Below are 17,770 nucleotides of genomic sequence, written 5' to 3'. Positions count from 1 at the left end.
CATAATGCCACCTCTGGAGTCTGACCTGCTCCCCATTTCACTGAGCACTTTCATGTAGCCTTAGGCTATATGAATGGAGGACTAGGAAACCCCCAGAAAGCAGTGTGATGCCTCCTTGGAGTTGGGGAGGCCTCATTCAGATGTGAGTTGAGTCTCCCTGATTTTTAGAGAAACTTCATTCAAGTCTCACCCCAGGCCTGGATGCCTACCAGGAGTTTTCAGATGGGTTATCTAGGTCATGTGGGATACTCTGATAGGTGTTATTCCAAAACAAGTCAATTAAGCTGCTGGGTCTGTAGAAAGCTCTTGTTCCTGATGGTGGCTTTTGAGGCGGAATCAAGAATTCTTCCTTCTTTTATGGTTTATCATAGGGCACTGAATATAGTTCACTGTGCTATACAGTAAGGCCCTTGTTGTTTATCCATTCCATATAAACTCTAATGGAAAGGCATATGAGAAAGGATGTATATTTATGTATAACTGAAGCACTTTGCAGTAGAGTAGAAATTAACACAATGCTGTAAGTCAACCACACGTTAATAAAGTTAATTTTTGAAGCAGCTCTGCCTATCTTCCCCGGTGGGAGTAGCCCGCCGCAGCCGTAGCCGTGGCAGCCACCACTCCCCGTGCCTGCTCACGGCTGCCCTCGCGCCCCTCTCTCCGCAGACTGGCCCATTACTGCCGGCTCCGGGATGTGCAGACACTGGCCATGCTCTGTAGCGTGTTCGAGGCCCAGTCTCGGCCGCAGGGGGCGCCAAACCCTTTCGGGCCCTTTCCCAGCCGCTCAGCTAACCTTGTGGTGTCCCACAGTCGATATGTAAGCTGGGGGTTTCCTGGTCTGAATCTGGCTTTTTGCAAAGGTCAGCTGTCATGGGAAGCGGCCCTCTCATGCTGCTCCTGCTTTCATTGCAGCCCAGCTTTACGTCCTCAGGTTCCTGCTCAAGCTTGTCGGACCCGGGGTTCAACACTGGTGGCTGGAACATAGGTCAGTATGGAACTGCCTTAGCCCATGCTGAGGTTTTATACTTTCAATGATTTAATATGTGATCTTTAGCTGATGGATATTCTTCATATTTTCCCTTGTTTCTCATTGCCTTGTATGTATTTATTTACTTTTTTATTTTTGGCTGTACTGTGCACCTTATAGGGTCTCAGTCTCCCAACCAGGAATTGAGCCCCAGCCCCAGCAGTGAAAGTGCCAAGTCTAACCCCTGGACTGCCAGGGAGTCCCTCACTGACCTTTAAATTGAGTATGGTGGAGATACCATAGTCAGCAAGGACTGAAACATGGGCTTTTGTGTCTGAGCAGGCTGGTTTCTGCTGTCTCTCTGCCTTGCTTGGTTACTTTCAATCCTATAACCTCGAGAAACTGACAGTGGAACTTTTCCATTGTCCATCGCCAAGCCCCAACCCTTATCCTTTATGCTGCACAAGCCCCTTCCCTGATCATCTGCCACTTCCTGTTATCTTCCTCTCCCCATGAACCTCCTTTAGGATAGAGAAGCAAAGCTGAGCCCGGTCCCACTTGGCCGTAAAGGTCTATTTAACCAGTAGGTGTATATGTGTTTTCTGGATTTTTAAATTTTCTTTTTAAAAGTGATTTTAATTTTGTTGATTACAGAAGTACTATTTGCCCAGTGAAGAAAACAAATGTTGGTGGAGAAAATACTAATAGTTGATTTCCCTGCCTAGAAATTAATAACGTCTGTTAACATTTCAGGACATTTCCTTCCAGTCTTTGTGTGTGTGTGTGTGTGTTGGGGGCTGGGGTTGGAGGGCAGATCTTTCTATATTTGTGATTTTATCTTCTATTTTTTATTTTATCATGAGCATTTTCTCATGCCATTTAAAGAGTTTTTTTTTTTTTTTTTTTTTTTTTTTAAAGAGTTTTTTAAAATAAGTAATGCCTACCTAATAATCTATATAACACTTATAATTTGCTTAATCATTGTGTGTGTACCTAATTATCAAATTACATTAATAGTAAATACATAGACAGAAAGGTAAGGCTAGGAAAGTGTTCTCTTTAGTTCTAGGACTTCTCAGAATCTTCAACTTAGCTTATTTTCCTTCCAGGAAGTAAATAGGACACATACGCATCATGAGAGTTTTCAGGTTATTTCCCATGCCTTCTCTGATTTCTATCTTCCCTTCCCATTTGATTTTCTTCAGTGGGAAGAGAAACAGAACACCTATCTTCACCTTGGGGAGAGTCCTCACCAGAAGAAATCCGCTTTGGGAGTCTAACCTACAGTGATCCTCGTGAGCGAGAGCGTGATCAGCATGATAAAAATAAAAGGTAATGACCTTCCCAGCCAGGAGCTATAGTTCTGTGACGCTTAGATTCTTCCCACACTGGGACTCTTGCCTTTAAGAAAGGTATTTGCTGTACTTAGTCATTCAGTCGTGTCCGACCTTCTGCGACCCCATGGACTGCAGCCCGCCAGGCTCCTCTGTCCATGAGGATTCTCTAGGCAAGAATACTAGAGTGGGTTGCCATGCCCTTCTCCAGGGAATCTTCCCAATCCAGGGACTGAACCCAGGTCTCCCGCATTGCAGGCGGAGTCTTTATTATCTGAGCCACCAGAGAAACCCTAAGAAAGGTATATTAAGTACCATTTGGCATCAAGCTTGTTTCTCTTAAAGGAACTGACCAGATGTGCTTTGAATTTGATCCAGGCTTCTGGACCCTGCTAATACCCAGCAATTTGATGACTTTAAGAAATGCTATGGAGAAATCCTCTACCGTTGGGGTCTGAGGGAGAAACGAGCTGAAGTGCTGAAGTTTGTTTCCTGTCCTCCTGATCCTCACAAAGGCATTGGTAAATATGAATTTCTTTCTGTTCTCATCACTCTCTGAAAGGTTCTATAATTTAATGTGTCCATAACATAATCCTTGAAATGAAGTTCGAGTGTCTCATTTATAAGTGGAAATTTCTGAAGTATTTGAGTCTGTTTTAAGTTATTGAAAACCCTGGCATTTCATGAGACAATTGCATTTTCATTGTAAAGGAAGAAGTTGTCTGTACAATCCTCAGATATTGATCAGCAGTAGGGATATTTATTCAGTTACTCAGCTAACGTTTGTCAGACTCCTCTTAGTCACAGTGCTAGCACACTCCTTTGTGGCAGCTCCTAGGCCAGTGGGGGAGAAAAATAATTACAAGCTGTGATCAGTATATTTTTTATATATAAAATATATATATTTTTAGTAGGCAAATGCTCACTTTAATCATAAGTCTGAATTACTTATTTTTGTGATCAGTATTTATAAGCAAGCAAAAAGGATGTTGGGTCAGGGGAGCAGGGAGGGAGAATTTTAGCAGACATTTTGAGCTGCATTCGGAAGTCTGTCTGAGGAGCCGAGGTCTGCAGGACAGGAGGTAGCCACCTGTGCAGCGTGCAGCAAGAGAGTTGCATGAAGGGCATCCCACCCAGGAGCGGCCCTGTAGGGGAAACAGCTTGTTAGTTTGAACAAGTGAAGGAAGACCAGTGTGCTAGAACACAGTGAGTGAGAAGAGTGCTGAAAAACTAGACCACAGGATAGTCAGGGACTTGAAAGTCATGGTAAAGAACTTGGATTGTATTCTAAGTCCAGTGATGAGTTTCAAAGGACATTAAGAAGTAAGTGATATGACTCTCCTAACAGTCCAGCGGTCAGGACTCTGTTTCTTCACTGTTGTGGGTCTGGGTTCAATCCCTGGTCAGGGAACTAAAATCTTGCAAGCTGTGTGTTGTACCAAGAAAACAGGAGTAGTAAGGCCAAACTACCAGGGAGGGAGCATAGCTCCACCCAGCAGCAGACAGCTGGAACAAGTGGTATACTTCAGTTTCCACTGCAAGAGGATTTCTTTGGTTATTCTAGGAAGAAAGGATTGGAGGAGGACAGAAGTAGAGGCGGAAAGGGCATTTGAAGACTGTTAAGATGGTCAGAGAGAGAAGGACGGCCTGGTCTCAGGTGTTAACAGGGGTGGTGGACAGAGATGGATGAAGTAAAAATGCATGTCAGAGGTAGACTCAATATCCATATGTCTTACTGACAAGTTGGATGTGGACTTGAGGACGAGACAAAGCTTAGATGATCCTAAATTTCCAGCTTAAACTAGAAATGGCGATGCCATATTCTAAGATTAGAAAAGATTGGAAGAAAATTGAAAACTCAGTTTGGAATAGTAGGAAATGTTGAAGTTCAAACTGTAGAAATCATGTAGACAGTTGGATATGAGTTTGGAGCTTAAAGGAGAGTTTAGGGCTAAAACTAGGAATGTGGGAATATTTAGCATGTTGATGGTATTCATGCTGTGAGCATTGAGTGCATTTACCTGGGAACTGTGGGGTGGAATGGGCTCTCAAATAAGAGAGCTCACTGATTCTGGGCCTTGAGAGAAACCAGTAGTTGGAGCTTGAGTCTTGGAGAAAGAACCAGAAACAGACTTTGAATGAGATACTAGTGTGTTTTGAGGAAAAGCAAGACTATGATAGGAAAGAAGCTAAGAGAAGAGATGTTTTCTAAAGAGTGATACAAGAGAAACATAAAGAATAGACTGAACACATATTGATTTCCTTTCTCCCCCAGACCCTGCTGTGAAGTGTCTACATAGAGCTTTTATGAAAAGACATAGCTGTGCAACGAAAAGTAATATTGGCAATAAAATTTGGGACCTGGGTTACAGATAGTTAGTGGTAGCTGATTTTACAGAGAAGGAGCTGAATGCTGAACTAGCAGGCAGGAAAACAATAACACACATGGATAACCCCATGTAACTAATGCCGCGGACTGTAGCTTGTCAGGCTCCTTTGTCCATGGAATTCTCCAGGCAAGAATACTAGAATAGGTTGCCATTTCTTTCTCCAGGGGATCTTCCTGACCTAAGGATCAAACTCGGGTCTCCTGCATTGCCAGCAGATTCTTTACCGTCTGAGGCACCAGGGAAGCCCAACACACATGGTAGAACCCCCAAATATTTCAGGAATTACAAGTGCCCAGAACTTCTGCAAGTAGCAGGAAGGTGAGGTCAGAAACAGGAGCCTGTATGACGGCCTTTATAGGGTTCCCAGATCCCCACTCCTATTTTGCAAAGCAGTTTTCACCCTTCCCCTCCCCCAGCAGAAAACTGGAAGTTCACTGTCTAGAAAAGGTATACACATTTCCCGATAAAGGGGCTGCTACGTAGCTAGTATATGAATGAAGAAGGACCCGGGGATCTAGAGAAGAGCCTAGAAGTTTCCAGAGGGAAATAAGTTGCCTGCAAAGGATGAGAATACGTATAGCATCACACTTCTTGGGAGCCCTGAACTAGATCCTGAAGCTGGACAACAACAGTGCAGCAGTGCCTTCCCTGGCCTCAAAAAAATGATCCTCTTAGAATCCCTTAGAATCTAACCTAGAGTTCTGTACCCAGGTCATCCTTTAAGTGTTAGAGTAAACCTTCAGCCTATCTAAGGAGGAGGAATAGATGCAAAGCCAGGAAGCCAGGGCGTCAGGACGATGATGAAGGGAGATGTACGTGACAGACCTGGAGACACACCAGTCCAGGTTGGAGCTTCAGAGTGTTGTCCCCGAGAAAAAATACCTAGCGTGTTTCAGTATTCAGTGTATTTCTAAAAGATTCAGATGTTTGGAGATAAATTGTCAATAAGTACATGATTAAGCAAAGGAAAAAACAACACTAACTCTAGGAAAAACAAAATGTGCAAGAAAGAAAGGAAGTCATCATGGTATGTGATTTGACTTAAAACTTACCTAGAGAAATAATGTAAAACAATATTAATCCAACCAAATGATAATAGAGCTGTGTGGGGAAGAAGAGGAACAAGTGGTCCATGAGTCTGGTTGTGGAAATTGGGGAGTGAAAGAACTTCCACTGGGGAAGGTGGGACAGTGCTTAAATATGACAATTAAGAAATAACTAGGGAGGGGACATATGTATACCTGTGGCTTATTCCTGTTGATGTATGGCAGAAACCAACACAATATTTTAAAGCAATTATCCTTCAACTGAAAATAAATAAATTTTTAAAAAAAGAAATAATTTTATAAACATGTGTAGAGATAGGGAGATAAAAAGAGAAGAAATAGTTAAATGGGTTGGAAGAATTTCCTTTAGGGAGTGATGGGTGTGGGAGTGGAAAGGAATGCTGGTTTTGATAATACAATGTATAGAATAATTTGATTCTTTAAGTTGTGTGAATATAGTTTCAGTTAAATAAAAACAAACCAAAATAATACATAGATTTAAATGTTGAATAAAAGGATTATTTTAATATGGATTATCTTGGTGCATGTACATGAAGAAGTATAGACACAAAATGCTAATTGGGTAATCTATAATATTTTTCAGAGCATCTAAAGGCATTCAGGTATATCAGGGAAAGATTAGTGATGGCCTCCTGCACTTTGTCTTTTAAATTAGTTTTCAGGTAAATAAATGAATCACAGAGATATGTAGCTGATGTATCAGCCCATCAATCAGCTAGACTTTTTGACATCTCCTGTTTGAAAGGTTGTGTTGGGTTCCTTGGACTGGACAAAGGACTTTAAGATCTGGTTTGGGGTTGAAGTTGTTCAGGAACTCTTTAATCCGTACTCCTTTGATTACAAATCAGGGTGTCTGATCCCCTCCAGTTCCATTTTTTCTTTCTCAGGATTGCTTTGGCTATTCAGGGTCTTTTGTGTTTGCGTATAAATTAAACAATTTTTTGTTCTAGTTCTGTGAAAAATGTCATTGGTAATTTGATAGGGATTGCATTGAAAGTGTAGAATGGGTAGTATTGTCATTTTGACAATACTGATTCTTCCAATTCAAGAATATGTTATATCTTTCCATCTATGTGATCTTTGATTTCTTTCATGAGTGTCTTATAGTTTTCAGAGAACAGGTCTTTTGTCTCCTTGGGTAAGTTTATTCCTAGGTATTTTATTCTGGCACAAAAACAGAAATATAGACCAATGTAACAGATTAGAAAACTCAGCAATAAACCTGTGCACCTATGGCCAATTAATCTGTGACAAAGAAGGCAAGAATATATAGTGGAGAAAAGACAGCCTCTTCAATAAGTAGTGCTGGGTAGTAAACTGGACAGCTACCTGTAAAAGAATGACATTAAAACATTCTGTAACAGCATACACAGAAATAAACTCAAAGTGGATTTTAACCTAAATGTAAGCCTGGATGGTATAAAAGTCTTTAGAGGAAAACACAGGCACAACACTCTTTGACATAGATTGTAGCAATATCTTTTTGGATCCACATCCTAGAGTAATGAAAACAAAAATAAGCAAATAGGACCTAATTAAACTTAAAAGCTTTTGTATAGCAAAGGAAACTGTAAATGAAATGAGAAAGTAACCCACAGAATGGGAGAAAATATTTGCAAACAAAGCAACCAACAAAGGATTAACCTCCAAAATCTACAAAGAGTTCCTGCAGCTCAGTATTAAAAAAACTAACAACCCAATCGAAAAATGGACAGAGGATCTAAATAGATATTTCTCCAGAGAGGACATACAGATTGCCAGAAAGCACATGAAAAGATGCTCAACTTTGCTAATTATTAGAGAAATGCAAATCAAAACCCTAATGAGGTATCACCTCACATCAGTCAGAATGGCCATCATGAAAATAATAAATGTTGGAGAGTGTGTAGAGAAAAGGGAACCCTCTTACACTGTTGGTGAGAATGTAAATTGATGCAACTGCTGTGGAGAACAATGTGGAGGTTTCTTAAAAAACTAAAAATAGAACTAGTATATGATTCAACAGTCCCATTCCTGGGCATGTATCCGGAGAGAATCCTAATTTGAAAAAATACAAACACCCCAGTGTTCATAGCAGTGCTGTTTACAGTAACCAGGACATGGAAGCAACTTAAGTGTCCATCGACAGATGAATGGATAAAGAAGATGTAGTGTGTGTGTGTATATATATATGTGTGTGTGTGTGTATATACATATATATGTATATATATACACACTGGAATATTACTCAACCATAAAAAAGAATGAAATAATACTTTTGTATCATCACGGATGGACCTAGAGATTATCATACTAAAGAAGTAAGTCAGACAAGAGAAACACAAATATAATATCACTCATATGTGGATCATAATTTTTTTAAAAAATACTTATTTACCAAGCAGAAACAAACTTACAATTATTGAAACAAACTTATGGTTATGGAAGGGGAAGCACGGGGAGGAGGGATAAGTCAGAAGCTTGAGATTAACATACATACACTATATATATAAGGTAGGTAACCAGAATGCCCTACTGTATGGCACAGGGAACTCTACTCATTATTATAACCCATATGAGAAAAGAGTCTGAAGAAGTATGAATATATGTGTAACTGAATCACTTTGTTGTACACCTGAAACTAACAACTTGTAAAACAACTATACTTGTAAAACAACTTTTCTTAAGTTGTGTTTAAGAAAACATAGCTATTTTTAATCAAAATTTTCAAACCAGTTTATCTCAGGATTTACCTTAACTAGGAACTACCATGAAATGTTTTCTTTAATTACTGTGTATGTAATGTCTCTATTGGTCCATTTTTATGACTGCCTGTGGTTTTGAAGCAGAGGAGTTGGTTTTTTTTTGTTTTTTTTTTTGAGGAGTTGGTTCTGATAGAAGAAAGACCAGGACCCTTCCTCTACTGTAAGGGGTGAAAGAAGTGGGAGATGTGAAGATTTGTGGGTGTTGAGATGAAAAGAGCCCCCAGTGAAAGGCTTCTGTTTCCTTAGGGAAGGGAAAGAAGAGAGGCCGTCAGGGGTTCAGCCATTTAAAAAAATTGAACAGCAGTGGTTTAATAAGATCCTACAGAGCCCTCCTGAATGAATGCATCTTTATTACTCACGATGCCCAGTTCTCGTTGCAGAACCCATCTCACCATGTCTCTCTTTTGGCCACCTCCGCCCTCCTCCAGAGTTCGGCGTGTACTGCAGCCACTGCCGGAGTGAGGTCCGGGGCACGCAGTGCGCCATCTGCAAAGGCTTCACGTTCCAATGTGCCATCTGCCACGTGGCTGTGCGAGGCTCGTCCAACTTCTGCCTGACCTGCGGACACGGGGGGCACACCAGCCACATGATGGAGTGGTTTTGGACTCAGGAGGTGTGTCCCACCGGGTGTGGGTGCCACTGCCTGCTTGAAAGCACTTTCTGAACTTACAGCCCTTGGGAGTTGTGGGAAGTCCTAGAGGACCCATCAATGCTGGGTGACAAGCTCTCTGCCAGGAGCGAGGCTCCAGAGCCCACCTCCACCTAGACCAGGATGCATTCCCCTCAAAGACTAACATGATGTGGGCTGTTCCTGAGCCTTTGCCTTCTCAACTCTTGGCTGTTTGTTGGTGGCGTGGATGTCGGTGGAAGAGGACTCAGGCAGGTGGAAACACCTGCCTCCAGAGCTGTGTTTACCTTTCAGATGTTGACCTCAAACCATTGACAGCATCCTTTCTGATGCCAGTCACAGAGATCAAGGTCAGATGCAAAGGACAGTCTCTTGAGCCAAAGGACAGTAGACATTACTTCAGGTGACAAATGGACCTGTGACATAAGTTGGTGCATTTAATGAACTGATGGACTATGGCCTTTTAAAATACAATACTTAAATTATAAATATGTAATGTACTTAAGGATCCTTAAGATGCATTTTTCTGTTTGCTATTTTCTCTTCCAGCTGCTTTCCCTTGGCTAATAAAATTCTAGTAATCATCTGGGGAAAAAAGAGGTGATATTTTAGTGAATCTTTTTTAAATTCTAATTGAAATTAACTCTTTGGGTTAACTCTCAAAGTCAGTGCTCAGATTTTCAAAGGGACACTGAGTTGCTTTTGTCATCTAGGAAGGGAAAATAGAACTTGACATTTAAGGTTCTTCCCAAATTGAAGAGTTTTTTTTTTTTTAATCATTTCTACTAGCAAAAGGAAACTCAGATTACATGGCAGCATTGCTGTGAGAGGCTCCCGTTGCTGTTGTGCAGGTTGGCTGAGTTTCCATAGATGCTTTCCCTCTTCTTTTGGGCTGCTTCACAGGCTTCCACCCGTGTTTATCTGCATCCACCAGTTCTTCAGAATGTGCTGACAGCTCAGTTGGTAAAGAATCTGCCTGCAATGGAGGAGACCCCGGTTTGATTCCTGGGTCAGGAAGATCCCCTGGAGAAGGGATAGGCTACCCACTCCAGTTTTCTTAGGCTTCCCTTGTGGTTCTTTACCCAGCTGGTAAAGAATCCTCCTGCAATGCGGGAGACCTGGGTTTGATCCCTGGGTTGGGAAGATCCCCTAGTGAAGGGAAATGCTACCCACTTCTTCTGGCCTGGAGATTTCCATTGACTGTATAGTCCATGGGATTGCAAAGAGTCAGACACGACTGAGTGACTTTCACTTCACTTTTGCTTCAGGAAAGAGAAATGCTTTTCAATATTGCTACTGAAATTTATATTTATTTCTTAGAATTTTACAATTCCAGATTGATTAGCTTAAGAAATATAACTCCATATCTCAAAATATGACAATCTTGTACATCACTGTAACTACAGGTCAGGACTCATTTATAGACTGTGAAATCAATGTAGTGGATAAAAACCACAATTTTAAAAAAATGAAAGTAGAAGAGACATCAGAATGTACCAGTTAGGGTAAACATTGTTTTGTGTAACTTGTTTACAAGTATATACATACACACTTGCGCATGTGTATAAAGGATCACAATATATAAATTCATTTTTTATAAATGAATTTATAAATATAAATTCATTTCTTACTGAGGATTTTGTTCAAAACATTTTCAGAACACGTTTAGGTGAGGCTTATGTGATGGTCATTCCTCTGTTACTGGATATGAAAGATGACATGAGAAAAGCCTGGATCCAGTGCAGTGAAAGCAGAGGTTTAACCCTGGACTTGGAATCGAGGTAAGATGTCAGTCCCTCTGCTGAGTGGGCTGAATAAGGAGGTGCAGTAGGTACATGGAGGCAGATAAAAGAGGAGGCCAAGAAAATCCGAATTTGTTCACTGTCTTCTGTTCATTTGTTTGTATCAATGCTGCTGTAACGGCACCACGGGATTTGTAGTAATTTGGCTAATTTGTATTAAGATAAAGATTCTATCATGTTCCTCAATGGAATCATGTCATTTGCAGAGAACAATCTTTTCCTGTTTCCCCTCTACTCAAACTAATGTCAGAATATAGTTTCTCATTCCAGTTTTAGTCCTTTGACTCCTTCCCTTATGGTGGTTATCAGTATTTTCCAGTAAGACTTGTGATTGAAAAGCACTTAAAACTTTCAAGAATAGATGATGAATGTGAAGTCAACCATCACTTTGAAATACAACTAAAGACTCTTACTCCTTGGAAGGAAAGTTATGACCAACCTAGATAGCATATTAAAAAGCAGAGACATTACTTTGCCAACAAAGGTCTGTCTCATTAAGGCTATGGTTTTTCCAATAGTAACGTGTAGATGTGAGAGTTGGACTATAAAGAAAGCTGAGCACCGAAGAATTGATGCTTTTGAACTGTGGTGTTGGAGAAGACTCTTGAGAGTCCCCTGGACTGCAGGGAGATCCATCCAGTCCATCCTAAAGGAGATCAGTCCTGAGTGTTCATTGGAAGGACTGATGCTGAAGCGGAAACTCCAATACTTTGGCCACCTGATGCAAAGAGCTGACTCGTCTGAAAAGACTCTGATGCTGGGAAGGATTGAAGGCAGGAGGAGAAGGGGACAACAGAGGATGAGATGGTTGGATGGCATCACCGACTCAATGGAGATGAGTTTGAGTAAGCTCCAGGATTGGATGATGGACAGGGAAGCCTGGCATGCTGGAGTCCATGGGGTCGCAAAGAGTCGGACACGACTGAACTGAACTGAACTGAATCCTGGGAGACTGGCATTACCTCCTAAACCAGATAGGAGAAATCCCCAGTGCTGCCACCAGGGGGGAAATGCCTGTTAGTGTTTGGGAAGTCGTGTATGGGAAAGCCTATGGATAAATTCATTCAGATTGGACTAACAAAAAAGGCAAGAAAAGCACAGACAGGAGTATCCCGCTTTTCCTTCTATCATAAAAATATTCTTACAGTAACATCCCGGGAGAAGGAAATGGCAACCCACTTCAGTATTTTTGCCTGGAGAATCCCATGGATCCAGGAACCTGACATGCTATAGTCCATGGGGTCGCAGAGAGTCAGACACGGCTGAGCGACTAACACTACCTTAATGTAACTCTTTTAACAATCTCTCTCTTTTTAATTATTTTTTAAAAGACTTACTAATTTGTTTGGCCATACTGGGGCTTAGTTGCAGCATGTGGGATCTAGTTCCCTGACCAGAGATCGAATCCCACTCCTTTACATTGGGAGCGTGCAGTCTTAGCCACTGGACCACCAGGGAAGTCCCACATAACAATCTCTTATTTGGCTTCCTTTATTTGGCTACCCAGATGCAGTATAAAGGATGAGAAGACAGTTAGACAGAAGTGATGTCTCTTTCCTCTGAGCTCAGCTCTTTGGTCTCTTGGCCATGGATTCCCAGGCAGGAAAGCTCACACTCGCTGTCTGTGCTTTCAGAAGATTGACAGTTTGGCTGCCACCACCAGCTCAGCCTCCCTGCTAAATACTTCTGTGTCCAAACTGAGACTAACCCTAGTTTAAAGGCCCGGGGCCAGGTCAGACATCACTGTCTTCTGTCACTATCTTAATTTAGAGAGAATTGTTGATGGGAGCACCCCAAAACTGTCTCTGTATTTTCTTTTCCTAATAGAGTTCAGAAATGAAAGAAAGGGAGAAAAAGTATCTAACATTGGTATCCAAAAAACCGTCCCCAGCAAAAGATTGCTGGCTTTAAGAGGTTTGGGCCAATCTGTATCATTATCAAATGGTTTTCCTTCTGTAAACAGTTTGGACACATTAGATGCAACAGAGTGTAAATATTTTTGCAGTACAAATAGAGGATATACTCTTTCTTGTTTTACCACAAAAGGCTTTGTTAGAGTTGGGAATCCTGAAATAGAAATGATCAAAGGAGCTGCAGGTGAAATTTTTTCGGAGTACAGAGCTTCCTGAGTACAGAGCTTCCTGTTTTTACCTTTTTTAAGCTGAGAAGTTAACACTAGGTGGCAGCAGAGACCCAGATTTGGTGAATCTGATCGCTTCCTAAGACTTCCTTTGAGTTTGCGGATAAAGGTTCAACCAGACGACCTATTTCTCCAGTTGTGAAAGGAAGATCTGCTCCATTCATCTGGATTCATCCACCCAGGGACTGAACAGACTTATGCCATTGGAAAAGAACAGCTATTTGAAGTCCTGCCCATCACCTCCTATGTTTCTTACACATCATGGCGCTCTCTCTACCTGCCTCATTATGTCCTTTCAGTCAAAGATCAACTTTGGGTTGGCAAACGTTTACTCCATCTCAATACATTAATACTTAAATAACAGATTTTTTTTTTAAAGACCTGGTTCTGTTTTTCCATCCATCCACTTCACAAGTATCTGTTTGGTTTCAGACACTGTGCTACCTTTTGTAGAAACACACTTGGTCATGAGACGTGATTCCCTCTGTTTCATGATCTTACGTGTAGTGTGCACTATGCTTATTGTAATGAGGGTTTTCTGAGTTAGAAATTTGGAGTGGCGGGAATGGCGGCTGTGAATCTCAAGACCTGTGTTCCCACTGCAGCTTTTTTAAAAAAATATTTATTTTTAATTGGAGAATAATTGCTTTACAATATTATGTTGGTTTCTGCCACACATCAACATGAATCAGCCATAAATATACCTATGCCCCCTCCCTCTTGAACTTTATCCCACTCATCTAGATTGTCACAGAGCACCTTATTGAGCTCTCTGCGTCATAGAGCAAATCTCCACTGGCTATCTAATTTTGCATATGTTTCACTGCTACTCTCTCAACTCATCCCACCCTCTCCTTAACAGAAGAGGCTCGTAACAGAAATATGTGAAGCAAATGAGTGTTAGGATTTGCTTTATGAAGACAATTTCATGAAATTCTCTAGAAAGACATTTTGCATATGAAGCACATTGGACTGTTCCCTTACACAAAGAACTGTCTTCTCTCTCAATTATTTTTTCTTGAACCCCTCAGCCTTCTAGAGCTTCACTTTATCTTCCCTTGTCAGTAGAGTCACAGTGTAAGGGGTTTGATTTAGTCACAGCTGACTCTACCACAACTGGAAGTGATCAGTGAATCTAAGAGGGCTGGAAATCGGGCTTGGGGGCCGTGCAGCCATGGGGAGTGTTAAAATACAGATGCCCAGGTGAATTTGAACTTCACTTGGAAGATATAAGCTGTTTATCTGAGGTTCAAAAAATTTTTTTAATTTTGTTTATTTGGCTGCTCTGGGTTATAGCAATTGGGATCTAGCTCCCTGAGCGGGCATCGAACCTGGGCCCCCTGCACTGGGAGCTCAGAGTCTTAGCCACTGGACCACCAGGGAAGTCCCTGAGGTTCAAATTTAAGTGGAGATCTTGTATTTTTGTTTGCTGAATCTGGTGATCCTTGTGTAGGGTCACGCTTGAATTATACCCTGAATTATTCCCAGCTGCTGGCTCTAGCGGGCCTCTGACTCTGGGGTGGGATGCCATCCTTCCAGATCTCTGCCAGCTCTGACTCTGGGGCCTCACCTGGAATCTGTTCCTCATGGCTTCTTCTTTGTATCACCTGTCCATAGTGAGGTCTTGAAGTCCAGTAGCCAATATACCAAAGGAAAGATATCTAGTGTCTCACTAGTTGTCTGGGAAATCCAAGTTAAGATGGATTTGGTGAGACGGTACACAGTGGTAAGAGCCTGTGCCTTGTGGCCAGATTGCATGGATTGCATCTCAGCTTGCCTGTATCCTTGGCACTGTGCCTCAGTTTCTTCCTCGTAAAGTATGAGTAGCAGTACTTACTCCAGTGGGGTTATTTTGAACAACGTGCTTCTAAATTTCCAGTATTGCTTCAGAGTTCATTACACTCCGGCATAGAGTTCTTTCTGCTCTTCTGGCAGGGTCTCCTGAAGAATTAGGGGACTCCTGTGCTGTGTGTGCCTAGGTGCTCAGTTGTATCCGACTGTTTGCAACCCCATGGACTGTATCCTGCCTGGCTTCTCTGTCCATGGGGATTCTCCAGGTGAGAATACTGAAGTGTGTAGCCATTCCCTCCTCCAGGGGATCTTCCCAACCCAGGGATCGAACCCAGGTCTCTCACGTTGCAGGCGGATTCATTACTATCTGAGCCACCAGGGAACCCTTGGCTCCCTAATAATCAGCTTTCCCACCACAGTTTACTTTGAAACCCTCAGGACTCAATTCGTTTTGTTCTATGGCCTTGTTTATGCCAACACAGAAAGTTAATAAATGCATTTCACTCAGTCAGATGATCAAGGTGAACAGCGACAGTGATGAGTCATGTTGACAGTGTGATATGATAATGTGAGGAATTTTACCTGTATGGCCATCCTCTCCCAAATCCATATCCCCAGTCTCGTTATGAGAAAAACATCAGACAGACCCCAGCTGAGGAACATCCTATGAAATACCTGGCCAGGACTCCTCAAAATTGTCAAGGTCGTCAAACGCAAGGAAATTGAAAAACTGTCACAGCCCAGAGAAGCCCAAGGAGATGTGATGACAAAGTATAACTGTAACTTGGGATTCTGGGTGGGAGCCTGAAATAGAAAAAGGACATTTGGGAAAAACTAAGGAGATCTGAGTAAAGTATGGACTTTAGTTAATAATAATGTGTCAGTCAGTACTGGTTTATTCATTGTGACAACTGTGCCATATTAATGTGTGGTGTTAACAAATAAGGAAACTGTGTGTGGGGTGTATGGGACCATCTGTAGTAACTTGGCAATTTTTCTGTAAGTCTAAGTCTCTTCTAAAATAAAGAGGTTATTTAGGGACTTTCGTGGCCATCCACTGGTTAAGACTCTGCATTTCCAATGCAAGAGATGTGCGTTCAATCCCTAGTCAGGGAAGTAAGATCCCACATGCTTTGTAGCCACAAAAAAGAAAAAAATATGATCTAAAATAAAAATGTTATTTAAATGATTTCTGTAAGGAATTTTAAATTTCTGTTAGTGGGAGTAATAACTTTCCTCCAAAACTATTCATAAGACGTAAGACACAGTTTGAAGATGTACTGTACTCCCTTTTCTACCAGTCTCTTCTTGAGACTGCCTGTTTTACATGCACATACAATACACATTGTCATCATCATGATTTCAAATGGCGTGTGCTGACATTTCTAAATAATTGAATTAATTCCTTAAGTAATCTTGATCGTTCCCTCAATTCTTAGTTTGACGTTTTAAGATCAAAGAATCATCAGAAGAGAATTCTCTAATGGTCCAGTAGTTAGGACTCCTCACTGAGGGGGTGGGTTCAATCCCTGGTTGGGGAACTAATATCCTGCAAGCTACATGGCATGGCCTAAAAGTAAAATAAAAAATAAACATATTGAAAAAGAGTAGTCAGAAAGTAACTTCCAAGGACTGTTTAGTATATAGTCTCAGTATATATTAATAATTAATCTTTCTAATGTAGGCTGCAGAGTCAATTAATCACTCTTAGAAATAAGGATAAATTTTTGAAATATCCCTGTTACTACCATGATTATATTTAATTGAGTCACTGAATTCAGAAATGGCAGAACCTTGCACTCATGGTGGACTGGCATACACACAAACACACAGGAAATATTTTTCCACCTATCAGACTGGCAAAGATAAAACGTTGAAAAAAAAACCCAATGTTGGCTAGCATGTGAGAAAGCATGCAGCATTATATAACATGAATGGGAGTGGCAATTTGTGCAGTCTAATTAGAAAACAATTTGTCAGTAGCTTTCAAACTGTTCGCTCCCCAACCCTTATACTCAATTTCATTTTTAGGAATTTATTCCACAGATACAGTTACACAAATGCATGAAAATGCTTGTATGAGAATGTTTATTTTCACATTGTTTATTATAGTGGAAAGAAATTAGACAACCTAAATACTCATCAATAAGGGACTGATTAAATTGCACTGTGTTCATACGGTGTAATATGCCACCACTGGAAAAATGGGTGTATCTTTCCTTTTCTCCTTTGCTTTTCACTTCTCTTCTTTTCATAACTATTTGTAAGGCCTCCTCAGACAGCCATTTTGCTTTTTTGCATCTCTTTTTTCTTGGGGATGGTCTTGATCCCTGTCTCCTGTACAATGTCATAAGCCTCCGTCCATAGTTCATCAGCCACTCTATCAGATCTTGTCCCTTAAATCTATTTCTCACTTCTACGGCACAATCATAAGGGATTTGATTTAGGTCACACCTCAATGGTCCACTGGTTTTCCCCACTTTCTTCAATTTAAGTCTGAATTTCGCAAAAAGAAGTTCATGATCTGAGCCACAGTCAGTTCCCAGTCTTGTTTGTGCTGACTGTATAGAGCTTCTCCATCTTTGGCTGCAAAGAATATAATCAATCTGATTTCGGTGTTGACCATCTGGTGATGTCCATGTGTAGAGTCTTCCCTTGTGTTGTTGGAAGAGGGTATTTGCTATGACCAGTGTGTTCTCTTATTAGCCTTTGCCCTGCTTCATTCTGTACTCCAAGGCCAAATTTGCCTGTTACTCCAGGTGTTTCTTAACTTCCTACTTTTGCATTCCAGTCCCCTATAATGAAAAAGACATGTTTTTTTGGGTGTTAGTTCTAAAAGATCTTGTAGGTCTTCATAGAACCTTTCAACTTCAGCTTCTTCAGCATTACTGGTTGGGGCATAGACTT

At 41.2% G+C, this 17,770-nt stretch overlaps 1 protein-coding gene across 4 annotated transcripts in view; it reads left to right on the top strand.

The window, feature by feature from the left end:
• Positions 1–9,727, top strand: part of WDR59 (WD repeat domain 59) — a 78,631-nt gene extending 68,904 nt beyond the window's left edge. The window contains exons 22-26 of one of the 4 annotated variants that reach the window (XM_065925009.1): positions 667–817; positions 913–985; positions 2,173–2,299; positions 2,680–2,822; positions 8,931–9,727. In XM_065925009.1, the coding sequence (XP_065781081.1) occupies positions 667–817; positions 913–985; positions 2,173–2,299; positions 2,680–2,822; positions 8,931–9,166 (730 nt within the window). In that variant the 3' untranslated portion in view covers positions 9,167–9,727. Of the gene's footprint in view, positions 1–666; positions 818–912; positions 986–2,172; positions 2,300–2,679; positions 2,823–8,870 lie in introns of all 4 variants that reach the window. The other 3 variants (XM_065925008.1, XM_065925007.1, XM_065925010.1) reach the window with 3 other exon arrangements.
• Positions 9,728–17,770: the final 8,043 nt, after the last annotated feature.

Source organism: Muntiacus reevesi, chromosome 2 (assembly GCF_963930625.1).
Source record: "Muntiacus reevesi chromosome 2, mMunRee1.1, whole genome shotgun sequence".
Lineage (NCBI taxonomy): Eukaryota > Metazoa > Chordata > Mammalia > Artiodactyla > Cervidae > Muntiacus > Muntiacus reevesi.
Note: the sequence above shows the minus strand (reverse complement) of the source record. Positions and strands in the feature narration are given on the sequence as shown.